The sequence below is a fragment of the Rhinopithecus roxellana genome, chromosome 6, assembly GCF_007565055.1.
Source record: "Rhinopithecus roxellana isolate Shanxi Qingling chromosome 6, ASM756505v1, whole genome shotgun sequence".
In the NCBI taxonomy this organism is placed as follows: domain Eukaryota; kingdom Metazoa; phylum Chordata; class Mammalia; order Primates; family Cercopithecidae; genus Rhinopithecus; species Rhinopithecus roxellana.
The window spans coordinates 101,766,975-101,794,360 of NC_044554.1; the positions used below are offsets into that span (position 1 = coordinate 101,766,975).

Genomic DNA, 27,386 nt, shown 5'->3' on the forward strand with positions numbered 1-27,386 from the left:
AACTGGAAAAATATTGCAATTGGCTCTCCAAGGAAATTCATTGTTTCATACAAGCACTATTTTTTTTCTGCAGAACAGGCGAGTGGGGTATCTAGAGATTGCAAATACCTAGGAGTTTCCTTTGCTGGTAAAGATAGATTAGCACTCCCCTCTATTTTTTCTCTTAGTTATTATTTTGTATTCCATTGAAGTATTAAATCTCTATTTTGGAGAAGAACTGCTAAGAATTTAAAAAATATGTTAATAGGCTGTTCCCCGATACAGGCTGCACACCTTCCTCAGGCACTTGACAAGCTTCACGAGCTCGTGTTTAGTTTAGATACTGAAGCAAACTAGCCCGTAAAATACGGTGCTGTAAATATAAACCTTTATGAACCTCTTGGGATCATCCTTCTAAAATGTGAATTAAGATATTCCATGATTCAAGCCCATAAACTGAAAAGTAGCCATCGCCCTGAGTAGTAATTTGCCTTCTGAAGCCCCAGACTGTAAATTGCCTTTGGCCTGTGCTCACTGAATTTTGAGTTTGTATGCACGATGCTAACTAAGGATGAAGTTTTCAAGAAGAGTTTTTAAGAGGAGCCCAAACTATTTTAGGTTATACGGTCTCTTGACATATCCTTCTTTGGCTTAGGGACTTTTTTTTATTTTCTTGTTTGAAGAGCCACCATATTTTACTGCTGAGCCTGAGAGTCGGATTTCAGCTGAAGTAGAAGAAACCGTGGACATCAGATGCCAAGCCATGGGTGAGTGTGGAGTGGCTGCTGGACAAGGAGCCATGACTAGGAGGAAGGGAAACAATCTTTTTCCACAGCAGAATGGCTGTCATTCTAGGGAGACATTGAGTGTGACGGCGAAGGCAGACCTCAGAGGGTAGATCGGTGTTGGGGCAGTGGCCATGGGTAAGGCATTGGACTTTGCCGAGATTTTGCTTCCTCCCCTGCAAAACAGAGATGATAATATTTACCCAGCAGAGCCAAAAGGAAGCCTCCATCCACCCCCAGACAGAGAGGGGACTCCGTCATATCCTGTGCCCTCCCCTTCCAAGGCCCTGACTCCACAAGAGTGTGACCTCCCCGAGACTCGGGGCAGAAAATTCTTTCTCATCCATGGGGTGACTGGGACTGGTGACCACATCCACTCTGTAGAAGGAGAGATGGGTGTCCATGTATTTGTAGTAGATATATGGGGTACAAGGCAATTTTGTTCCATTGATGTATTGCACAGTGGTGAAGCCAGAGCTTGGAGTGTGTCCATTACTGGAGTGATGTCCCTTGTACCCGTTAAGTAATTTCTCATTGCCCACCCTACACCCTTTTGAGTCCCCATCGTCTGTCCTTCCACACTCTGCGTCCATGTGCACATGTGACTTAGTGCCCACTTATTAGTGAGAACAGACAGTCTTTAACTTTCTGTGTCTGAGTTCTCTCACGTAACTCAATGACCTCCAGTTCCATCCAGGTTGCTGCAAAAGACACCATTTTATTCTTTTTTGTGGCCGAATAGTACTTGAATAGAAAATGTTGCTTTTTTTTTTTTTTTGCCTTTTCAGCTCTAGGTCCACTTTTCCTTTGCTGTTCAGGTCATTCCAGCCTTCATCCCTGTGCCTCAGTTACGAGCTGCCCACAGTCACCATCTCATGTCAGGCAGCACAGTCATTTACACAAAACCTTCTAGCAGAGACAGGCTTGTCAAGGCAGTTTCGTTAACAAAATCTGTGTTCATATTCTGGCAACTATCAAGAAATGAAGAGGATCTCTTCTCTTTTGTTTGTACCCATCCGTCCTAAGGATGGAATTTTCTCCTACCCCCTAAGAACTCGGAGGGTAAGAAGGACTACCCGTTTTGTAAATCTTCAAAACAGCTCCTAGGAGAGAGACGATTATCTCACGGTACCACAGGAAAACCAAGCCCTAGAAAGCATAGTTAAGTAATGTGCCCAAGGCACTGGGCCACAAGCTGAAATGGGATCCTTCTCTGGTGAAGTCATTGCCCAGCATGTGGCCTGTGGGAGTTGCTCATTAAACACTGGGTACGTAACTTACCTAGGGCCACATGGTAATGGAGGCAGGACCCAAACGCAAATCTGTCAGCCACCAGAGCAGCCACCTGGCTCTTGCCAGAACACTGGCTTCGCCCAGGACCTGAAGCCCCGGACTTAGAACAAATGTCATTTGTCCCTACCGGCAACTATGTGGATGCCATTTCTTATTCCTGAAAATGAAAATGGTATGTCACCCTTCCAGTGCTCTGTCACCCTTCCAGTGCTGGTGGTGGAGGGAAAGATCAGCCTCTGCCCAGAGACCCCCTCCCAACCCGCTGTGCTTTGTAACCACTGCTCCCCATCCGGGACTTGGTTGAATAGGAGTTCTGGTCCTCAGCTCCTGACCAGCTCCCAGCAGCTGCTGTCCACAGCTGTGTTCTGTTTCTGTTCTTCTCTGTTCCAGCTCTACTGATGCAGCAAATGGGAGGGGGGGAAGTGACAGAAGAGTAAGATGAATTTTACATGGAATTGTCTTTCTTACGGTGGTTGCATTGTTCTTTGTTGTGTAAGTGCCAACTTGTTGTGTAAGTGCCAACTTCTTAAGGCCAACAGCTCTGTGAATGTGAAGCTATAAAATATTTAGAGAGCTTGTATTTCAGAAATAAGAGTATACAATACTGCGGAGGATAAGATTTCTGTTATGACATTAAATTGCCCCAAAATAGAAATACTCCCAGTTCCCTATGTGCTAACAATTATTTTTCAACAAATGACAATCTTAAACTCCCTTTGACAAGAGAAGGTTTTTTTTTTTTGCATGACTTCTGCAGGGTAAAGTGCTTGTTAAGTGTAGACTTAGAAATATAGAGAGAACAGATCTTCTGACATTGCACTGCCGTCATATAATTTACTGCTTTCTTTTAATTTTGACAGTGAAACTATAGCAGCATGCAAAGTGGTTATTCCTTACGAAAGCGACATCGTGTAACTGCTATTATGAGATATTACATGAAATGGTTATGCTTTTACCTTGAAATGGATTTTTTAAAATTTCCTGACTTAATGAAAAGTGACAGGAAACATAATTAAGGCAAAGAAGAGAATCTGAGAAGACATTATCTTGAGCTATTCCATGGCATTAACTTTATTTATTAAAGTCGACATCTCACGCCTAGCCACGTGCCGCCTTAAATCAAGGGGTTTTGGTGTGCTTTACACTGAAGCATGTCAAGATAGGTTTTTAGTTTAAATCCACTTTCTATTTAGGGAAACTGAGGTACAGAACCATCTGAGATCTAGAGCTAAGTCTAGAGATGCCTCATGGAGCAAAGCAGCTTTTCCTGTATCCACAATGGAATACCTCTTGTGCCTCCTCAACCCTTAACAAGGCTACTTAACCTAAGAAATTGCTCCTCTCAGACAGTAGAACTCCATGAAGGCCTGTGGTATCCAACCCTTTTGATAGGGAGTGTGTAAAAGATGGCACTCATTTTCATTGTTAGCTGTTGGGATGAATAGTGATACTATCTTTGAGCACTCACCAGGTGCCGGGCATAGGAGTTTTATAAATACATACGTAAATGTACACACGCACATGTATATGCACCAACTCACACAGACACACATAGAAACACACGTATATACGTATATACAGGTGCACAGATATATACACAGATGTACACACGTATACACACATGCACATGTATACACATACATATATACATAAACACATGCACATATATGCACAAACATGCACACACATATACACACGTAAACACATGTACACAATGCACATATATACACATGCACAAACTCACATGCACATACATATACATACACACGCACAGACACACAAACACATCCAATCTTCAATCTTCTGAAGTCATGATGGTCATTCAGTTACCTGCATATGAGGAAACAGAGACAAAGAAAGGGACAGGTACTGTACTCTGCCCAAGGTGACACCATCCGCGAGGCATGGACCTGGGATGTGACTGTGGCCTGTGTCCTCTTCTCTGCCCCTGTGACCCTGTGCCCGAGCCCTCCCACAGTGGCTGAGTAGGGCACTGCAGAACAGAGAGGGCTTCATCTCCATCTGAACCTTAAGGTCAGTCTCAGCTGGTATCTCCGTCTTTCCAAACAAGAGCACAAGCCTGTGTGGGTTCAGAGTGGAGCCTGGAAGTCACCACAGCCGGGGTTGTCGGCGTTCGTGCCAGCTATTCCTCTCAATGCCCCTCTGTGTCGATTGCTTCATGTACAATGAGAAAAATAGCTCCTTACAGGGTGGTTGAAAGCATGAATAGACAAGAAAATGCCTATTAAAATATTGCCATTCTAGCCTTTGAAACAGATGTTCCTCAGTCCTCACATCAGGAATTATTTTTAAAATCCTATTTATTCCCATTCCTACGCAGGGGTCCCCCTTCCCACCCTCCAGTGGTACAAGGATGCCGTCTCCATCAGCAGGCTCCAGAATCCTCGATACAAAGTGCTCGCCAGCAGAGGCCTGCGCATCCAGAAGCTGCGTCCAGAGGACTCCGGAATCTTCCAGTGCTTCGCCAGCAATGAAGGAGGGGAGATCCAGACCCACACCTACCTGGATGTAACCAGTGAGTACCCCCAGGCCCACAGTTACCTGACCTGGACATATCCAGTGAGTACACCCAGACCCATGGCTACCCGGATGTAACTAGTGGGTACACCCAGGCCCACGGCTACCTGGGTATATCCAAGGGGTACGCCCAGGCCCATGGCTACCTGGGTATATCCAAGGGGTACGCCCAGGCCCACGGCTACCTGGGTATAGGCCCACGGCTACCTGGGTATATTCAGGGGGTACGCCCAGGCCCACGGCTACCTGGGTATATCCAGGGGGTACGCCCAGGCCCACGGCTACCTGGGTATATCCAGGGGGTACGCCCAGGCCCACGGCTACCTGGATATATCCAGGGGGTACGCCCAGGCCCACGGCTACCTGGGTATATCCAGGGGGTACGCCCAGGCCCACGGCTACCTGGGTATATCCAGGGGGTACGCCCAGGCCCACGGCTACCTGGGTATATCCAGGGGGTATGCCCAGGCCCACAGCTACCTCACCTATCAGCAAAGCCAGACCTGCTGGACTGGGCCTTCAAGGCAGAACTTCCCAAACTTTGCCCCGTATAACACACACAGAAAGTGGTAGTATCTGTTCAGCCCCCTGAGGTAAACGGAGAAGGTGATGTGGCCAGAAGTGGCCAGACCAGGAGAGCCAGCTCTCAAGCACACCTGAAGCCTTTGTGGGTCCTGTGGGGAAACTGCTTAGGCCCATTTGCTGCACAGATGCCCTGTCACTCCCCGCCCCTAGCGCCCTCCTCTTCTCAGGGCAGCCTTGCCTCTTCCTGCACTAAGCCCTCCTCTTTCTTGAGGAGAAGTAGAAAAAAAAATTCCCCTTATTTTCTGGACAGAATTGGAAGGGCTATTGAGTGAGTAGCTCACTCCTAATCTTTTTCTTTTGATCTTTTTTCTTTTTTTTTTTTTTTTTTTTTTACATTCATTCTCTATTTTACTTTCCTTGAATGATTATAGTTCTTTCATGAGTTTCTTTTATTATCCCATTAACAGAAATACCTTGGCACTCTGTCTTTGAAAAATAAACTCAAGGTAAAGGTTTTCATTTTTTCTGTGGGTTTTCTTTTTAATCTCCCATGGTTGTATAATATTGTTCTTCTAAAATGAAGTAGAATCTAGTGATTATGGAATTATATACCTTTCACGTTTGCCCTTTTGGGAGCAAAATGCTGATATCCTCAGGGGTGAGAGCTGTTGGAGAGAGCAAATCAATGTCACTGTGTGCACAGCTGAGGGCTCTGCCCACCCAGAGCCTGCGAAGAGACTGACCAGGTGTGTAGCAAGCTATACATGTGTTTTGGTGAACTAGGGGGTCCCTTCCTTGAATCTTGCCCTCAGGTCAAATTTGTCTTTCACTTTGGAGCTTAGGAAACCACTGTTGCTTCAAGCAGTGGAAATAATATTGGATGCTCAAGTCAGAAGATGAGTCTTGATCGATTAGAATTATTTGAAGCCTATCTTGCAATCGTGAACTGGGACGTTCCGGAGCAGGGATCGACAAGCTTTTTCTGCGAAGGGCCTAATGGTAGATATTTTTGGCTTTGAAAGATGTGGCCTACTCAGCATTGCTGTAGTCACCTCAAAGCAGCCACAATTCTCAGCACATGTGAGTGGCTGTGTTCCAATAAAACTTTATTTACAAACACAGGGTGCCGACTGAATTTGGCCCCCAGGTTGTCATTTGCCAATCTCCATTCTGGTGAGAGACTTAGGAATGAGAATAAAGGAGAACCCAGAGAACATGACTGGGTTTCTCTCAGCCCCAGTTTTCTCGTCCGTTACAGTGGAGCTAACCAAGCCCAGATGATAGGATTCCCATGAGGGTCAGATTGGAAATGGAAAGTGCCGCCTAAGCTGTTACCATGGCAGTCAGTGAGTGAACAAACAAATAAATGATTGTGATCGTGTTATCTGCTTTATAGTAAGAGGTTTTGTGCAAAATGAATTTTTTAATTAAAATACCCTTAATGAAAGGAAAATGTGTTTAAAAAATCGATATTGATTTGCTCATTTAGCAAGCGGCTATTGAGCATCTGTGTCGGGCACTCTGGATGAGGCTTTGGGGACACAGCTGTGAGGAAGGCAGGCGAGGTTCCTGTGTTTCCAGGACAAGAGGGTCTGCGGGGAGGAGAAAGGCAGTGAAGGTTGAGTTGACTCCAGCCAGCCAGGGGTGCTGCAGAAAAGGGGAGTGGGTGTGGTGGCAGAGTGAGCCAGGGGTCTCCCCCAGACGGTGTGGGGGGGGGGGCTTCTCTAGGAGAGATTTATAAGGAGCAGGAGTGTGAACTCTCAGGGACATGCGCATTGCACAGGCTAGAGGGGACAGCAAGTGCCTTGGAAGAACAAGCTCGGCATGTAGTGCAGGTGAAGGGAGGTGGATAGGATGGGGCTCAGTGACAAGCAGGGTGGCCATGATGGGCCAGAGGGCAGAGGGATAGGCAGGGACAGGGGCCGAGAACAGGAGGAGCCTCGGGAGCTGTGAGCAAGCAGGGAAGGGCCATGAAGGCCTTTGTAGTTTTCAAAGGGCAGCCCAAGGCTGGCTACCTCAGGGACCCTGACAGTCTGAAGTGTTGAGACCTGTTAGAGGACCCTGCAGCCTCTGGCAAGACCCTGGACTCAGGTGGTTGCATGCAAGGTGGAGAGACAGGGTCAGCTTCAGGAAGGGTCCTGGCAATGAAGTTTCTGGGACTTGCTGTGGTCCATGGGATTCTCAGCAGGTGCAGGAAGAGGCAGCGGCTGTGCCCTGGGTTCTGTGAAGTCTACTTACTTCTTTCCTTGAGGGGTATCAGCCCAGGTACCCTCACAGAAGACTTGAGAGACGCAGATCACTATCGTATGAGGGGTTCTGGTTAATTGTTATTGGGTAGCACAGAGTCAGGTGAGCGCTCGCTGAAGCCATCAGGAGCTCCTCCTGTCTTTCCTCAGTCTGACTCGGGACTGCTGGGGGCCCTGACCATCCCCCACGAACAAGAAGAAACCCCGGGTTTGGGGCTCATGATACCTCCCAGAAATGGATCTTTATGGAGGTCTTTGAAACCTGGTTATTTTAGCTCTCTAGGATCCTAGAAAGTGTCATCTTTTGGATGATATTTTATATTCAATAATTAGCTTTTTTTGTTTTTGTTTTTGAGATGAGGTCTCACTCTGTCACCCAGGCTGTAGTACATGGCACAATCATAGCTCACTGCAGCCTTGACCTCCTGAGCTCAAGCAATCCTCCTGCCTCCACCTCCCAAGTACGTGGGACTACAGGCGTGCACCACCATGCCTGGCTAAGTTTTCATTTTTGGTAGAGACAGGGATCTTACTGTGTTGCCCAGGCTGGTCTCAAACTCCTGAGCTCAAGCAATCCTCTTGCCTCAGCCTCCTAAAGTACTGGGAATACAGGTGTGGGCTACCTTTCATTTAAAGAACAAAAGCAATCTTTTGGCTGATCTAAATAAATGCCTCTCCTCTCTTTAACATTCATCTAAAACTGTTCTTCCTGGGCCCTTGCACCTTCCCACTTGTGTGTCTATTACATCGTGATGCTGTATTTTCTCTCCAGGTTGTAAACAAAGATAGGTAACTTCTGGGAGACGAACAGTGGAGGGCTGCCGTCCCTCCTGAACAGCATTTTTTGTGTGTGTGTTACTACAGTTATCTCTGTGACTGGCTCTCTGAAGCCCGTGCAGGATACTCCGCCAGGCTGGTGTGAACATCTCAGGGGAATGAGGCCCTGATCATTTCATTAACTCCTCTTCTCAGATATCGCTCCAGTGTTCACCCAGCGGCCAGCAGACACCACGGTTACCGACGGGATGACAGCCATTCTGAGGTGTGAGGTGTCCGGGGCTCCCAAACCCGCCATCACCTGGAAAAGAGGTGGGTAGCGTCCACTACCCACAACAGCATGGCCCATGTAGAACATAACCTATCGGGCCAGGGCTTGCTTCTTACTCACTCTCTTGTTTATCCATTTATGCGTTCACTCAATGAAGATTCAGTAACCTCTTATGGCAGCAGTCCCCAACCTTTTTGGCTCCAGGGACCAGTTTCTTGGAAGAGAATTTCTCCACGGTCTCCGGGGGGCGGGGCTGATGGTCTCAGGATGAAACTGTTCCATCTCAGATCATTAGATTCTTCTAGGGAGTGTGCAGCCTAGATCTGTGGCATGCACGGTTCACTGGCGGGTGTGCGCTCCTGTGAGAATCTAATGGCACTGCCGAACTGATAGGAGGGGGAGCTCAGGCAGTCGTGCTCGGTGGCCACCGCTTACCTCCTGCTGCGCAGCCCAGTTCCAAACAGGTCTGCGGCCCACGGCTTGGGGACCCCTCATTTATAGAATGCCCACCAGGTGCAAGATACCGTGGGCACAAGGATAAACAGGACAGACAAGATCCCTGCCTTCTAGAAAGGGAAACACACATTAGAAAAAGAGAAGGATTGTGCAAATGTCACTCTTCACTACCCATGCCCTTCAGAGAGGGCCTCAGGCCTCCTCGGGCCTTCCCGTGTCAAGCACTGGATGTGAAATCAGTCTGCTAGCACTCACTTCTCCCACTGTTAAGTGGAGCTCTTCCTTATGACATTCAGAATTAAGGATCACAACCTTTGTTTTGTTGAAGAAAGATGCTTCCAGGGCCACATCGTTCCATGCCCTCCCCAGTCAACCTGGGTCACTTCAGCCCACCGTGGGTTCAGTTCCTGGGAAGGCCGCCTTTGCAGTTCCCATAGCCCCTTCCACGAGGGCCACTGAAAGAAGAGCACACAGAGTCCATCCTGAACAAGTCTGCGCTGAGTCTTGTTGATTCACGTGGATGAGCTCCTCATACTTGCTGGCCTGTATCAGGCTGACATGCCAAAAGCCTTATCTTTCTCTTCCTGCTGGAAAACCGCATGGCAGCTTCTCGAGTCTCAGAGGTACAATCACTGCACTCAGTCACGGCTGCTAAAGATCTGGGACACTATAGATCAATAATAGGGCTGGGCTCTTACTTTCTCTTGTTTTCCTGCCTAATTTTGAACATAATAGCTTTATATAAAAATGTTTCAAATGCATGCAGATATAAAGAAAACTAAAAACCCGTCACCCAAAAATAGCAATCACATTCACGGATCGTAATTTGTTTAACCAAATCTCTCAATATTGAGCAAGTGGGATGTTCTTGGTTTTTGTTATTCTAAACAGTGCTAGCAGATACTGCTTCAGTTATTTCTTTGCATACAATTTTCACTTTATTCTGATTATTTCCTTAAGTTATTTCTTTGTTGTATTAGTCCACTCTCACACTGATATAAAGACATACCTGAGACTGGGCAATTTACAAAGAAAAGAGGTTGAATGGAGTCACAGTTCTGCATAGCTGGGGAGGCCTCAGGAAATCATAGTGGAAGGTGAAGAGGAAGTAGGCTTGTCTCATGTGGCTGCAGGACAGAGAAGGAGCGAAGGGGGAAGTGCCAACTTTAAGCCGTCAGATCTCATGAGAACGCCCTTGCTATCAGGAGAACATCGTGGAGGAACCACCCTCAGGATCCAGTCACCTCCCACCAGATTCCTTCCCCGACATGTGGGGATTACAATTCAAGACAAGACCTGGTGGGGACACAGAGCCGAACCATGTTACTTATTTATGGCTCTCACCACTATCTTCCTTTCCTTCAAGTGTTATGACTGTAACATGCCTCTTTTCTCTACTGTTCTTCAGAAAACCACATTCTGGCCAGTGGCTCTGTCCGGATTCCTAGGTTCATGCTTCTTGAATCGGGGGGTCTACAGATCGCACCCGTCTTCATCCAGGATGCTGGCAACTACACCTGCTATGCAGCCAACACGGAGGGCTCCCTGAACGCATCGGCCACGCTCACCGTGTGGAGTAAGGAGCAGCCCTCACATGTCAGCCTTTTATTAGCCATGGTTTAATCATCATGTCGTCATGTGCTTCCGGGATGTCAACATGCCCTTGGGCTTGCTAATTTTATCAAAAGAGAATGATTATTTTTACAACTAGTTTATAGAAATCTGTTGAGAAATGAAATTTTCAGTGTCTAAAAGAATAATTAGAAAATGTATTCAGATTTAATGGGGGCATTGCAGGAGAGATAAAAAATTGACTTCTTAAAGTCAGTGGAGATATTACACAAAGCTAGCTCAAATCACAAAATTGATATGTTGGTTAATTTTATAAGCAATTTATAAGAAAATTAAGAATTAAAATCCTAAAGAAGGAATATTTTGCCATTTAATTATTACAAACAACTAAAACATTTCTAATATATTAGCTATCGATGTTTCTTGTATATTAGGAGTGAACTGAAAGAAAAATCTTCATTGTTTCTCCAGCTTTTGCACTTTTTTTAATCAACAAGACACGTTTTGGAAATGCAGAGTAGTTTTCTGGAGCTTAAGCATTGAACCAAATGGCCCCCCATTGCCACTTTTTAGCTTCAATGTCCAATATGCTTTCTCCTCTCTGTCTCATCTCAATCTGTACTACTAAAAGCTCATTATTCACAAAGCAAAAGAGTGCTCACTCACAGATTTTTACAAAGCTATCTACATGAGGAGAGAAAGTTTTAACTTGCTTGAGGGAGTAATTTGTTAAAATGCCATTCTTCCAGAAAAAGTAAATCATTGTGCTTTCTTTCGTATTTGTCCAGCATTTTCTATCATATAGTTGGTGTCCACTTTGATAAACAACTCTTTCTAATTTGTTAAGTGTTCTAAAATGATCATGAGTTTAAAGGAAATTAATCCAAGTTCCCACTATACTGTCAAGTACTAAAAAGCAGCTTTTGTTCCATTTGGTGGATGACTCTCTCAATCACTTCGTTCATTATATATCCCTAAATAGTAACCACACATTTAACCCATTTATGCCTGAGGTTGCAGTTTTGTGAACTTTTGCAATCAGAACTTAAGCAATGGCCTTGAGCAGTAGGATATTAAAAAGCTTACGAAAAAATGGCATCTGAATCTCTGTAGATCATTCACCAGAAAATTTTGTGGATCCGCTGAGATTCAACATTATAACAACACTAGCCTGACTGGGATAACACTTTGGTGGCTTTACAGAACATTTTCACACACTCTGCCCACTTTAATCTGTACAACTATTAGTGACATTAGCATTCCCTTCCATAGCCAGGAAAACTAAGACGCAGAGATGTTTTTCTGGACTCATCATTAGCAGAGGTCAGGCTTGGCCTCCAACTTAGCCTCCTGACTCCCAGGTCTGGACTCTGTTCCTGGAAGCAGAGCAGGTCCCCCTTAGAGGTATGGGTGCCACAGTGACCCATCGCACGGGCAATCTGCAGGTCCCCACCCCATACTGGCTCGCGGGAGGTGGGCAAGTCACTGCATCTCTGAGCGTCCATCTTCCTTCCTGAAAACCGAGAGCAGTAATACGACAGCCCTCACAAGAGTGTCTTGAGGAATAAATACAACAACTTAAACAAAAGCATTTGGCAGACTCACAAAGTGCCACGCAGACACTAGAAATGACTAGAGTGATGGTCATCTAGGGAGAGAATCTAGGTTTTATTTTAGAGCCCAGAACCTCATCCACACCTGCATGGGATGGTCCATGTTCATTTACTTCCATGGTGTTTGAGGTTAAAGGTGATTTAGGAGGGGTGGGTGGGTTGACAGACTTTGCTGCAACACTTGACTTTTTTGTTTGTTGTTAATTCCCCTAGCATTTCTGAGAACGATCCATTTGCACTCACTCTGCCAAGATGAGAGAAAACTTGGAGGTTGTGATGTCAGACGACCAGGGCATTATCCCCGCGAGGGCAGAAACTCTCAAACTTGTCATGTCGTCTGACTCGGGACTTGTGTTTTTTCAGATCGGACGTCCATCGTCCACCCTCCTGAGGACCACGTAGTGATTAAGGGGACCACGGCTACGCTGCACTGTGGAGCCACGCACGACCCCCGCGTTTCCCTCCGGTCAGCACAATCAGTTACAATGCTTTGGGGCTTGTTGATATTTTGTGAGTTTCTGAAGTGAAGTCGAGACGAGGAAGAAGAATTGGGGGAACTTTGATTTCAGCGGCAGGTCCCTGATTATGGCATCTTCTGGTTGTGGGCGCCATCATTCATCACACAAATCCCATTTTCCACTCCAGCCTTATGTATTATTTACAGTGAACTATGTTCCACTTCATGACTTTAATGCTGCTTTTCATGATTTCTTCCTGCCAAGGTTAATACACTGTCTGTAAAACGTACTTGTCAGAGGCTGATACTCAGTGAGAGAAGAATCCAGAGGGATCGACTAGGATTCAGCAGTGTTTACATGGGGGCTGTGCTGCTCCCTGGCTCCCTGGAGGGGGAGTTATTTACTCTCTGGATAATTTCATCGTGAAATGGCGGGGAGGGAGGCCTGTGCATGGGACAAAGGCAGCCACAGCCCCCAGCGCACTCATGGGAAGGTACATGCCAAGGAGACCAGATATGAGGGTTCTCTTTTTTTTTTTTTTTTTTTTTTTTGAGACAGACCCTCGCTCTGTCGCCCAGGCTGGAGTACAGTGGCACGATCTCAGCTCACTGCGAGCTCCGCCTGCCGGGTTCACACCATTCTCCTGCCTCAGCCTCCCGAGTAGCTGGGACTACAGGCACCCGTCACCACGCCCGGCTAATTTTTTGTATTTTTAGTAGAGACGGGGTTTCACCGTGTTAGCCAGGATGGTCTCGACCTCCTGACCTCGTGATCCGCCCGCCTCAGCCTCCCGAAGTGCTGGGATTATAGGCGTGAGCCACTGCGCCCGGCCAAGGGTTCTCTAAAGGAATGCTGATGTCCCGTCTTTGTTTGAATTCAGGTCAGGAAAGTAACTGTGCAAAATATGAGACTCCAGGTGAAGTTGTGGCAGCAGACAGGTGGGCGCCAATGGGGAACTGTTCCCTGAAGAGCAGCCACCTTCAGGATAGTTTTAAATTTTTGGAATCAGCCTTGAAAGTAAAAAAAGAAAAGTCCAGTCATCATAGTATTTCCACTCCAGCCTTACCCTAGAAGGGCACAGTGCGTGAGTCGAATGGGCAGACTCAAGACACCCTCCTGCTTTCTGGGGCCTCTCACCCCGAGCAGAGGGGACGGCTGTGGGTGCACGGTCAGCAGCAGGACGCGGAGCCTCGGCGGCTGTTCTCTCGCGCTTCTTGAGCGGGTGTTTGGCCAACTGTAAATTTCCATGTCTCCACCCGACTCCCTGGGGTTTCCCAGGGCTCAGAATCCAAATGTGGTTTAGGTACCAGGGTGCCGAATGTAAAACAAAACAAACAAACAAAAACTAGCAAGTGAAAGATAACCTAGAACCCCCCCACCCCCCTCACCCCATGGCTGCCCTGGAGACGGTCGTCAGGCCTGGGAAAGAGGTCCTTCCTAAGTGATTTGGAGTAGGACTTCAAGGAAGTCTGCTTTCTGCTACTCTGACAGCTCACAAAGAACCCCCTCGGATCTCTGTGGTCTCCTCGTAGCTTGTTATATGCGATGAAATTGGAGCCCCCTTCCTGAGATGGAACTGGGTTACTCGCTCTCAGGGTGTCCCTCATCCCAGGGTTGCTCTGCCCTGAGGAGCGCCAGGCCCTAAGTGACCATTCCAGTCGGATGCGGTGCCCCGGCGTGAGCAATCTGTCCATCTCCCTCTTGTGGAATCAGCCCTGTTCTATCTCAGGGTAATTGCTGATAAGAGTAGTTTGTAAATCTCCGTACTTAAGAATATGAAGGCTTTAAAGAACTGGGCACGTTTTGAAAATCCGATCACATTATTGTGGAAAAGAAAAACAGCACTTTCATTCCATATAGCAATGAGTGCTGCCCCTGCCCGTGGTCATCTCAAGACTGGACAGCCTCCCAGTTGATTCTGTATTTGAAAAGAAAAATGTGCTCAAATTGCTACAGATAGATTAAATGAGAAAGAAATGCAATTTTAAGGACCGTCTGCCAGAATGGTCAAATTTTAAGAAAATATGTTTTTGAAGTGTGATTTTTTTTTTTTTTCATGAGTTGAGCAATTCCACTCTGCAGTTTTTTTTAAATGGTCGTTGCCTCCTGTCCAGACAATACTCTTGTCCTCCAGGAGCATTACCGGGGCAGGAATGTTGGGTGCCGTTTTCATAGGTGACAGGTATGCCCGTGGTTCTACCGACTTCTCATCTCTAGAACACAAGATCAGACAGGCAGGGGCACTCATTTTCATTGTCCTGTTTTTAACCTCAGCATCTGTTTTTGTATTATGACCAAGATATGTGGTTGCTTTTCTTTTTTTTTATTATTATTTTTTGGTTTAATTCACATGCCATAAAATTCACTCTTTTAGGCCAAGTGCAGTGACTGAGACCTGTAATCCCAGCCCTTTGGGAGGCCAAGGCGGGCAGATCCCTTGAGGACAGGAGTTCAAGACCAGCCTGGGCCACATGGCAAAACCTCATCTCTACTAAAAATATTTTTTAAAAAATTAGCCGAGCATGGTGGCACACACCTGTGGTCCCAGCTACTCAGGAGGTTGAGGCACAAGAATTGCTCGAACCCAGGAGGTAGAGGCTGCAGTCAGCCAACATTGTGCCACTGCACTCCAGTCTGGGCCACACAGCAAGACTCTGTCTCAAAAAACAAAAACAAAAACAAAAAACAAAACAAAACAAGAAGCAAAGAAAAATCACGCTTTTAAAGAGCACGATTCAGTGGTTTTTAAAGTGCATTCACAAGATTGTTAGTTGCTTGCTTTTTCAGCGACAGGGAAGGACCAGTGATTCTGTCCCTGCGGGGTTTGTAACTCAAGACCCTTTGCTTGGCCCACAGCTACGTTTGGAAGAAGGACAACGTGGCCCTGACTCCATCGAGCACATCTAGGATCGTAGTGGAGAAGGACGGGTCCCTTCTCATCAGCCAGACATGGTCGGGTGACATCGGTGACTACACCTGCGAGATTGTTTCTGAAGGCGGGAACGATTCTAGGATGGCCCGGCTGGAAGTGATGTGAGTACTGAGATGCCTGGTATTTGTCAGTCCCAGTTATCTCGTTACTGCGCCCGTCAGTGACTGCCACTTCACACATGTCACACCCGTCTTGTGTCCCAAGTCAGCGGTCAGAGGCCAGTGGGTCATGCTATGTAGCTATGGATATGGACAAGGTTTTTCTGTAGTTTCTTTTTTTTTTTTTTTTGAGACGGAGTCTCGCTCTGTCGCCCAGGCTGGAGTGCAGTGGCTGGATCTCGGCTCACTGCAAGCTCCACCTCCCAGGTTTACGCCATTCTCCTGCCTCAGCCTCCAGAGTAGCTGGGACTACTGGCGCCCACCACCTCGCCCGGCTAGTTTTTTGTATTTTTTTTTTTTTTTTTTAGTAGAGACAGGGTTTCACCGTGTTAGCCAGGATGGTCTCGATCTCCTGACCTCATGATCCACCCGTCTCGGCCTCCCAAAGGGATTACAGGCTTGAGCCACCGCACCCGGCCTTCTGTAGTTTCTTTAAACTTCAGAATTGAGAAGTTTTGTTTTTGGTGTAGGTGGTGTGATCACTGGTTCTTATCCCCGTGGATCCTTTTTGTCATATTTTTCCCGTGGACACCTCATCCTGATAGGCCCTGTTTACCACTCTGCGCTTAAGTAGCAAGTTCATTTTTCCACGTAATGCCCTTGAGAGCTTCCAATCTGTGAGAGACGCTGGGGTGGAACTGCTGAGGTGAGGTCCTTCCCATGAAAGCCACCCAGACTTGGGGTTTCAGTGAGTCCCAGCTGCCTCTCTATGGGTAGAGACTTTCCATTAAGTCTTGTGAAATCCTGAAAACAGAAAGCAACCGCCCATTACTTCCAATCTGGACCTTCCTGGAGGATCCGAAGAGCCCAGGTGGGAACCGTCAATCTCGTCTGTCTCTGCTGTCTCTCTTCCTCCACTCCCCTCTCTATTTACGGAGCAGAAATACCTGCTGACACGTTTTATTTTTCTGACATGTATTTATTTGCTTTTTAAAAGCAGTGCTCTCTCAATATTCCCTGAGTGCCTGAGTACGAAAATAAAACCTGAAAATAAAGAATCCCGACCGAGCACTCGTCAGGGCAGCGGCCAACTGCAGGGGCACACCCAGCCCATCCGTCCCTGGCCAGCGTTTGACGTGCTGGGCCATTCGACAAAGGCAATCTTGAGAGATTTTCCTCCTTGGACCCTGCCCCCTTTGATCCAGGAAAGATTCCGTATACGAAATCATTGCCTAAAAATAGAATGTGAGCACTCTGAGTGTAGGAGCCCTGTCTCATTGATCCCTGAATCCCGAGACTCCAGCTGAGGGGATTAAAAATGAAAAGAATGCTTGCTAAGTGCCGAGCATGCGGCTTCTGTGTCTGCCACAGGCGTGTGGAAATGAGTGGAACTCACCAACAGCTTTCCTCCAGCCCCTATTTGTGAACGTAAAAGGTTCACGATGTGTAGCAGCCAGTCTGGAAGGCCCTGTGGTGCCATCCGTTCCTGAAAATAAATCCCATCCCACCTCCTGTTCTGTCTCCTTCCAGGATGACCCCTTGTTCTCTTTAGACAGCAGAGGTCATTCTGGTTAGTCGTGAAGCGGCAGGAGTCCTCATGGCTCTACAGAATCAGCCGTTGGTGGTGGGGTGGGGGTCCTGGTGCTGCAGCTGCAAGCCTGCCACACAGACGTTCCTCCACAGAATCACTGAGGGTCCCGGGGCTGCAGCTGCAAGCCTGCCACACAGAGCATCCTCCAGGAAATCACTGAGGGTCCAGGGCTGCGGCTGCAAGCCTGCCACACAGAGGGTCCTCCAGCTTTTGTGTACACATGGGGCAGGCAGGTCTCCCCCAGCCCCTGCCTTCAGGCATTGGAGCCTACATCCCTGGGCTCTTTCTGCCCTTCATGAGCCCCAGCCATCCACTGCCCCTGTGGCTGGGTGCCCATCATCTGTGGGCTTCCCCAGAGGTTTCCTGATCATGCACCCCTTAGCATTCAGCCGCAGTAGCACTTCCTGCTGTTCAGTTACCAGGATGCTGCCTGCAGTTCTTCCCTGGGCACAGCTCATCCTCCTGGTAGCCCTGATCATGCTGCAGAGGATGAACATGTCTTCATGGCTCCCTCTCCTCCTGGCACAGAAACACCTTGGAGGCATTATTTTGAATTTTGAGTGCCTGACGTAGTGTTTGGTATATAACAGGTGTTCAATAAATGTGTGTTGGTTGGTCGTTGCCTGCCTGCATGCATGAAGGAATGAATGAATGTGTGGATGTCTCGGCCCATTGGCAGGCCTCCTTCTGTTCCCCACTCTTACCTTGATGCTCATGTGCCCTGGTTTCCCCACCATGGGTAAACAAGCAAGCTCATGTCACTCTACCAAAACCCAGACAGCAAGTACCCAAAGCCCCCATCCAGCCCTGCTCCTGCCTCTTTCCTCTTCCCTTTTGGATCTCAGGCTGAGGATTTTTTTTTTTTTTTTCATTTTGATAATATAGGAGGATATGGCCAGTGAGTTCCTAGGAACTGTTGTACTATGTGCATTTTTAAAACTACCTTTGAGAACCTTAGATCATCCATCGTTGGTATCAGATAAATACGTGTTAGCAGTTCATAAAGACTCTGTCAGCAGAAGCCAAATTGCATACTTCCAATATAGCCCATTCTTTTTATTCTGCACAATTTTATGTTCTACTGATTTACATATCTTCCCTACTATTTGCTTATTTGATTTCCTCTAAGTAAAATACATTTTTCAGCAAATGTTGCTGTATGTATAAAATAATAGGCTTTCTGTAATGGTAAACCATCTCATCTCTAAATATAGAAATCTCTGCAAATTTGTGATTCAAACCAATTTAAGTACAAACTGGTTACAGAACTGATTTGGAAGACAGTTGTTCCTCGTGAATTGTTAGTGTCATGAAGGCTCTTCTATCCCAAACCTGGATGAACTGGTAAAGGTGTTCCTTCATGGTGTTTCTTTAGATCCAATAGGGCTTGACTCTACAGCAATGGCAATAGATAATAATAATAACCTGTAATTGCAGGGCATTCTGTCCTTCTCAGGTAACTTTCAAACTGAGCTCTGTAATGTTTCCATCATTTACTCAGATAACCAACAAAAAAAAAAAAAGCGAGAAAAAAATCTCATCTTGCTGAAGGGAAGGGACTGAGAGGTACTTCTGGCTAAACAGTGTCCTTCAGAGGATCCTGAAAGCCTGTTTTCTCCTTGCCTCTCCACTTCAGTTAAAAGCTGCTTTGTTAAATATAGAAATTAGGAGCCTTAGAAGTGAGCTTTCAAAAATAGACCAGCCGTTGGCCTCTTCTCACGTCTGTTTGCCCTGTGTTTTACACTTCAGCACTAAGCTTCACCTCATTAAGGCTGAGTGAAGGGGCGGCCCCCACACCCACCTCACACCCAGAACAGTCCTGGTGGGGCTGCTGGCCAGCAGTGGGGCCAACAGGAGCAAGGGACTGCCCAGGAGGCCCTGCCCGCCTTTCACTGCTTGTGTGACTTTAGACAAATCACCTCACTCCTCAGCCTTGGCCTCTCACCTTGTAGACTGAGCGTGGTATCATTCATCTCAAAGGATGGCTGTGAGGGTGGCACCCACCCGGGTTTGTAAGATCCTGGTGTGGAAGCCAGCTGGGGAGGGATGCTCTAAGTTACAGCTCTTTGTGCTTTCTTGCCATTTTATACAAGAATGCTGTTTTCCCCTTTCCTAACAGCACCCTGCCTCTGGGGCTGGGAACTTTCTAGCCCTTTACCCTGCATTATTCTGACCACATTCTATGACCTTCTGACACTAGACTCGAGATGTGTCTGTTTGCTGTTGAGTCCTCAATGCCTGGACCAGTGCCAGGTATACAGTAGGAACCTAATAAATGTCTGGGTAAGCCTCTCTCCACTTACTGAGCTGAAATGAGATGGTGTCTTTTGCCTTACCGAGGAGGACCAATTTAGGAGGGCTCTGCCTTCATCCCCCCCAAGAGAAGAGGCTTCTAAAACTCCAGATGGTTCCATGAGGCAGCCTGTAAATTAACAACACAAGTCATCATTAAATGCTGGTCACCCCTTGCTTTAGTGGCGTCTTTCCTCTAGTTTTCTAGTGCTGTGGGGACAGGAGCCAGTTTCTGGGATGACTTCATATTCCCCAAAGCATCTTCCTGTATTGAGCACACCAGAGGGACCAGGCTCCTAAGGCCTTATGGATTGATTAATTGTTAAATCATTTAAAGAGCCAATTAGCATTTCATCTCTCTTCCTGAAATCAGAGACTAATTCTCATGAGCCTGGAGTGCAGAGAAAACCCAATTTACGGAGCTGACTTGGAGACCCTGAGGCAGTGGGAGAGGTTGCTTTCTATAAAACCACTTCTGCCGAAGCCATCATAAGGAGTGAAGAATTCAACACTGTTTCCCCCAGAGTTATCAAGCCCCGTCATCTTCATCCTCAGAGTGAAGTCAAAGAAGCTGGGTTTGACCAAGTCATCATTTGCGCATTAAAGGGCCAAGGCTTTTTATATAGAAAAAAAGTGCTTATCTGATCCTCTTCTGCCAGAGCAATTCCCCCCTACAGCCACAATTCCACCAATTGCTTTCTTTCGAGTCTTTTTCAAAACTGTTTTTCTCACACACACCTCGCTTCCTCTCTCTCCCGTACAGTTGGGTTTCTGTTACTGTTGTTGTCAATTTCTGATATTCCTGAGCTGTCCCGTGCCTGACGGTGGTTTTCCCCCTATTCTCTTTGAATTACAAAGTGACTCAGCACTGGGCTTTGCTTCCATTGTTCTCTGGGACCTCTTCCATTTATCAGCCTGTGCGCTTATCACTGTCTGTGAGTCACTCCGCTGATCATTTATCTCCTTTCAAAGTTGGCAGAGTAATGCTTCGACGCAATCTATCCCCATTAGATAAGATTTTCTGAAATGGATTCAGAATATATTAAAGCCTCATTTATCTGTTATTGATGGGTTAGTCAAGGATCTCACAAAGGTTCATTTTCTAAATAACCAAAACTTATTATTTAAAGAAATAGTGGCCGGCCGCAGAGGCTCACGCCTGTAATCGCAGCACTTTGGGAGGCCGAGGCGGGTGGATCACGAGGTCAGGAGTTCAAGACCAGCCTGGCCAAGATGGCGAAACCTCGTCTCTACTAAAAATACAAAAATTAGCCGGGCGTGGTGGTGGGCGCCTGTAATCCCAGCTACTCGGGGGGCTAAGGCAGAGAATTGCTTGAACCCAGGAGGCGGAGGTTGCAGTGAACCGAAATTATGCCAGTGCACTCCAGCCTGGGTGACAGAGTGAGTCTCTGTCTAAAAAAAAAAAGAAAGAAAGAAAAGAAAAGAAAAGGAAAGAAAGAGAGAGAGAGAGAGAGAGAGAAAGAAAGAAAGAAAGAAAGAAAGAAGAAGAAGGAAAGGAAGGAAAGGAAGGAAGGAAGGAAAGGAAGGAAGGAAGAAAGGAAGAAGGAAGGAAGGAAGGAAGAAAGGAAAGGAAGGAAGAAAGAAGAAGGAAGAAGAAAGGAAGAAGGAAGAAAGAAGAAGAAAGAAAGAAAGAAAGAAAGAAAGAAAGAAAGAAAGAAAGAATATTTCCAGAATAAGGCATGCCGTCTTTTATTGCATGTCTCAGATATTGCGCGTTTGTTTTTGTTCTTTTACAAATTGGAAGTTTGCACCAACCCTGTGTTAAGCAAGCCTATTGGTACAATTTTTCCAACGGCGTGTGCTCACTTAGTGTCTCTGTGTCACATTTTGGGAATTCTCACAATGTTTCACACTTTGTCACTATTACTGTATCTGTGACTGTGATCCCTGATCAGTGATCTTGAATGTTACTATTGTGATTGTTTGGGGACACCATGAACCACGCCCATGTAAGATGGCAAACTTAAGCTATAAATGCCGTGTGTGTTCTGACTGCTCCACCAACTGGCCATTCCCTGTCTCTCTCCCTCTCCTTGGGCCCCTGTATTCCTTGAGACCCGCAGTGTGAAATCTGGCCAGTTAATAACCCTGCGAAGGCCTCTAAGCGCCCGAGTGAAAGGGAGGATTGTACATCTCTCACTAGAAGGCAGACTGGAAATGATGAAGCTTAGTAAGGAAGGCATGTTGAAAGCCAAGACAAGACAAAAGCTAGACCTCTTGCCCCAAACAGTCAGCCAAGCTGTGAATGCAAAGGGAAAGTAACTGAAGGAAATGTAAAGTGCTCCAGTGAACACACAAATGATAAGAAAGCGAAACAGTCTTATTGCTGATGTGGAGAAAGTTTGAGTGGTCTGGAGAGAAAAATCAAACCAACCTCAACATTCCCTTAGGCCAAAGCCTAACCCAGAACAAGGCCATAGCTCTCGTCAGTTTTGTGAAGACTGAGAGAGGTGAGGAAGCTGCAGAAGAAAAACTGGAAGCTAGCAGGGATTGGTTTGTGAGATTTAAGGAAAGATGCCATCCCCGTAACATAAAAGTACAAGATAAAGCAGCAGGTGCTGATGGAGAAACTAGGTAAGTTATTCAGAAGACCTAGCTAGGAACAGTGAAGAGCGTGGCTACACTAACAGGAAATTCTCAGTGTAGGCGAAACAGCCTTTTATGGGAAGAGGATACTATCCATCTAGGACTTTCCTAGCTACAGAGAAGTCAGTGTCTGGTTTCAAAGCTTCAAAGGGCAGGCTGACTCTCTTGTTAGGGGTCAGTGGAGCTGGGGACTTTAAGTTGAAGCCAACACTCATTTACCGTGCTGAAAATCTTAGGGCTCTTAAGAACGACGCTCGGTCTACTTTACCCGTGTTCTGTAAATGGAACGGCAAAGCCTAGGTGAGAGCTCATCTGTTTACAGCGTGTTTTACTGAATATTTCAAGCCTACTTTTGAGACCTGCAGCTCAGAAAAGAAAAATTCCTTTCAAAATATTACTGCTCATGGACAATGTACCTTGTCACGCTAGAGCTTTGATGGGAATATACAAGGAGGTGAATGTTGGTTTCATGCCTGCTAGCCCAATATCTGTTCTGTAGCCCATGGGTCAAGGTGGAATTTTGACCGTCAAGTCTCATTATTTAAGGAATATATTTCATAAGACTATAGTTGTGGATGATAATTCCTGTGACGGATTTGGACAAAGTAAATGGAAAACCTTCTGGAAAGAATTCATCATTCTAGATGCCATTAAGAGTGTTTGTGGGCCAGGCGCAGTGGCTCACACCTGTAATCCCAGCACATTGGGAGGCCGAGGTGGGCAGATCACAAGATCAGGAGATCGAGACCATCACAGCTAACACAGTGAAACCCCATCTGTACTAAAAATACAAAAAATTAGACGGGCGTAGTGGCGGGCGCCTGTAGTCCCAGCTACTCAGGAGGCTGAGGCAGGAGAATGGCGTGAACCCAGGAGGCAGAGCTTGCAGTGAGCCGAGATCACGCCACTGCACTCTCCGGCCTGGGCAACAGAGCAAGACTCCGTCTCAAAAAAAAGGAATGTTTGTGATTCATGGGAGGAGGTGAGAGTATCAATATTAACAGGAGTTGGGAAGAAGTTGATTCCAACCCTTGTGGATAAGATTGGAGGGGTTCAAGGCTTCCATGGAGGAAGTTGCTGCAGATGTAGTGGAAATAGCAAGAGAAGTAGAATTAGAAGTGGAGCCCGAAAATGGGCTGAATTGCTACAATCTCATAATCAAACTTTTTCAGATGAGGATTTGCTTCTTAGAGATGAGCAAAGCAAGTCGTGTGGGATGGCGTCTACTCTTGGCAAAGATGCCGTGGACATTGTTGAAATGACAACAAGGACTTCGAATATTGCATGAACTTAGCTGGTAAAGCAGTGGCAGGGTTTGAGAGGATTGACTCTAATTTCGAAAGAAGTTCTACTGTGGGTAAAATGCTGTCAAACAGCATCGCATGCTACAGAGAAGTCTTTCATGAGAGGACGAGTCCATTGACGCAGCAGGCTTCACTGCTGTCTCATTTGAAGAAATTGCCACAGTCCCCCTAGCCTTTAGTACCCACCACTCTCATCACTCCGCAGCCATCGACATCCAAGCAGGACCCTCCACCAGCAATGAGATCGTGACTCACCGAAGGCTGAGATGACTGTTTTTTAGCATAAAGTATTTTGATATTAAGGTGTGTACATGTTTTTTAGACGTAATGCTATTGCACACTTAATAGACTGCAGTAGAGTATAAACAGAACTTGTATGTGCACTGGAAAACCAAAACATGCGTGTGACTTGCAAATTGCAATATTCACTTCATTGTGGTGGTCGGGAACTGAACGTGCAGTATCTCTGAGATATGTCTCTGTCACAAGGCCCTTCACATTATGAAACAGGTAAATTTTACACACAAGATATGATCGAGGGGATTTTCATAGAGGGGAGAGACTGAAACTGGGAAAAATCGATGTTTCCTTCCAATGCTTGAGTCCTGTGATTTACGGAAAAATCATAGTTTGTACTGGTCCATCACATCGAGTGTGACTTTGAGTCAACGGAGTGTCTTCATCGGATAGTAGTAGAGAAGGACGCATGCACCTCTGCACATCACAGGCACTCAGGTCCTCGGGCACCACTGGGCGGGTAGCTCTTGCCGCCTACACTAAATGCCTCAACACTAGTTTGCTTTCTAAGTTCTTAAGTATTTGTTTTTAATCTTTTAAAAAACTCTTTTTACATCCCCTCAGCTCAGGCTCTTGTGACCATTTTTGCTGTTCGGTGTGCCTGTTTCTGGTAGATCCTGCTCATCTGCTGCTTGTGGTCTGCTGGCAAGAGGGAAATCAGAAACCACTCCGACTAGAATCACATCCTAGCTGAGAGTGGGCAGAGGGATGGAGGGATATGTGTGAACATATTCCAGGCACTGTGAGAGCTGACTCCTGGAGGACAGAAGCTGCCCAGGGAGTAGCCTCCATTTCAGTGAGTGTCTGCACAGCACAGCAGCCCCGAGAGAAAGGCAGTCCCCTCACCTGGAAGATGGGTCATTTCTGTGTGAATTCTCACCTCAGGCTAAGAGAAGCATGATTTGAAATCAAGTGCAAGAGGCCGTGTTCTCACCTCTGTGGGAAGGACAGACTTTTAGAATTTAGAATTTGATCAAACATAACCCCTCGAGGTCATCAGAGAAAGTGTGCAGAGACACGGCAGCTTGTCCGGGGCCACAGGTCACCCATTCCTATTGTCTCCTAGGAGCCTGTCCACATCTTATAGCATATGGTCACCTGGCCCGAGAATGTCTGTTTTGCAGGGTTTGTCCTGAGCTGGTTGTACACCCTTTCCTGCTCCGGCTTCTCTCCGACTCCTACTGTGTGTGTCTGCAGAGCTGCCTGGCTCCTCGAGCCTCTAATCCACTTTAGTTTCACGGTCTGTCTCCCATCCTGACTATTACAGATGATCATCTGACATTGTGTCCAGTCTGTGAGAACAGCTTCCAATGAGCTGCCCTTGGGGTCCCAGAGCCAAAGTCAAGAAGACAGCCCAAAAATTGTGAACATAAGCTCGTTCCTGATCTCTCTGTGCAGGCCACTGCATTTTTCCTCAACCCTGTCTGGCCTCTCTGCCACCCAGGGCAAATCCTGCCTTCCTACCACCCTCACTGACCCCAAGCCTCCCAGAGTTGAATCATTGGCTGCATGGTTGAACCCAGTCTCCAGCCCCCTCCACCCCCCAGAGGTCAGAAGGCTGAGCCGTCGTCACCACTGGCTCAAAGCCCCAACCCTCTAGGATCTCGGGGCCCACCATGAGTCCCCCCAGGAAGCATAAGCTCAGCTGTGGTCTGAGAGGCCCACCATGATGACAAAAACCATCCTGGTAATTCAGGAAACTTCAACAGTCTAGAAGTTCCATCTCAGATCAGATACATTCTTTATGATAAACTATCTTATTTGGCTGTGCCTGTCAGATTTATTTGTATTTTCTGTTCAGGTGGGACTCTTTGAACCACTTTGGTTTAGTTTCAGACCAAACTGATTCAGACTGCAGGGGGTGGAATAGGAAATGGGGCTTGGGAGAAGTAGAATTGATATTTCTATCCTGGCATTTCCGCCTCTAATGGCGATTTGGTTATTGGAGAACCGAAATAGAAATGACAGCTCCGCCCAGGTGCAGTGGCTCATGCTTATAATCCCACCACTTCCAGAGGCTGCGGTGGGAGGATCGCTTGAGGCCGGGAGTTTGAGACCAGCCTGGACAACATAGACCCATTCTGTACAAAAAATAAATAAACGAATGGCTGGGTGCAGGGGCTGATGCCTTTAATCCCAGCACTTTGGGAGGCCGAGGCGGGTGGATCACAAGGTCAGGAGATGGAGACCATCCGGGCTAACATGGTGAAACCCTGTCTCTACTAAAAATACCAAAAATTAGCCAGGCGTGGTGGCGGGTGCCTGTAGCCCCAGCTACTCGGGAGGCTGAGGCAGGAGAATGGCGTGAACCCGTGAACCTGGGAGGGAGGCGGAGCTTGCAGTGAGCCGAGATTGTACCACTGCACTCTAGCTTGGGCGACAGAGCGAGACTCCGTCTCAAAAAAAAAAAAAAAGAAACGAACAATTCCTTTTCTGATTCAAAACTTAATTCACAGTTAAAGAGAAAACAAGACGACATCCTGGGCTCGCATTTATTCTTTATCACACTAATGTACAATGTAGTCGCAGTCTACATTAGAAATATTAGTATGCTTATAAATGGTGTGCATGGATTGGAGCTGTGTTTCTTAGGGAGCTGAAAGCACAAAACAGCTTAATAAATTGCAAAATGTAATGAGTACATTTTTAAAATTAAAAATATCAAGTATAATTATGGCTTTTTGTTCTGACCTGTGTGGGTCAGCAGAAATTGATGTCTAAGAGACCAAAAACCGGTTAGCGGTAAGCCAGGTCACACTCGGCATCCCCTCTCCCCGGCCCCGCCTGGCAGCATTTATAGAGGGGCAGCCAGCCAGAACAGCCCCAGCACAGGGTTCTGCCCCGGATTCAGGAGATGTGAAGGTTGAATACGGGGCCTGGGCAGCTTATGGTTTTAAGGTTATAGAGTCAGCCTTGGTAGAAACCACATAGTAGGGTTTTGCAGCTTTGTCACTGGTAAATCCCAGTAAAAACTTTTTTTTTTTTTTTTTTTTACTAGTAACTTATTTAAAGAATTTATTCACTTTAATTGCATTTCCATTTTATAGCCTTGCTGATGTGTTCTTTGCCATTTCCATGGGATTTTAGTTACTGTTTTCACCACATTTCCTTTTAAGTGCTTCCCCCAAATCCCTGTAACTCCAGCAGAAGACATAATGATAATGTAACCTCATGCTGTCAATAAATGCGGCAACTGTGTTGTCTAAGAATACGTGCGGGCATTTTCTCTCATAACTCCAAATGGCTCGTGTTGGAAACATTCCTGTGAAATGTACCAGGCCTTTTCCTGTGTATGTGGCATTTCCATTGCCAGCTTCTAGTTGTAAAAACAAATTGTTGACCAAGTTTTCTCAATTAAATAACGTATGTGTAGGCCGGGCGCGGTGGCTCACGCCTGTAATCCCAGCACTTTGGGAGGCTGAGGCGGGTGAATCACGAGGTCAGGAGTTCAAGACCAACCTGGCCAAGATGGTGTGAAACCCCGTCTCCACTAAAAATACAAAAATGAGCCAGGCGTGGTGGTGGGCGCCTGTAATCCCACCTAATAGGGAGGCTGAGGCAGAGAATCGCTTGAACCCGGGAGGCAGAGGTTGCAGTGAGCCCACATCACATCACAGCACTCCAGCCTGGGCAACAGAGCAAGACTTGGTCTCATGAAAAATTTAAAAAAAAAATAATGATGTATGTGTAATCGTCTATGTCCCCTCCCCCTATTTATGTGACAGCGTTAGTACTTGTTTTGGTAGCTAGCA

General features: G+C 46.6%; 1 protein-coding gene across 2 annotated transcripts in view; it reads left to right on the top strand.

The window, feature by feature from the left end:
* The window catches only part of SDK1 (sidekick cell adhesion molecule 1), a 982,307-nt gene that overhangs the window by 662,592 nt on the left and 292,329 nt on the right, over positions 1–27,386 (top strand). For both annotated transcript variants that reach the window (XM_030933228.1, XM_030933229.1), the window contains 6 exons: positions 663–746; positions 4,399–4,593; positions 8,339–8,455; positions 10,279–10,446; positions 12,419–12,521; positions 15,370–15,546. In XM_030933228.1, coding sequence (XP_030789088.1) covers positions 663–746; positions 4,399–4,593; positions 8,339–8,455; positions 10,279–10,446; positions 12,419–12,521; positions 15,370–15,546 — 844 coding nt within the window. The remainder of the gene's footprint in view (positions 1–662; positions 747–4,398; positions 4,594–8,338; positions 8,456–10,278; positions 10,447–12,418; positions 12,522–15,369; positions 15,547–27,386) is intronic.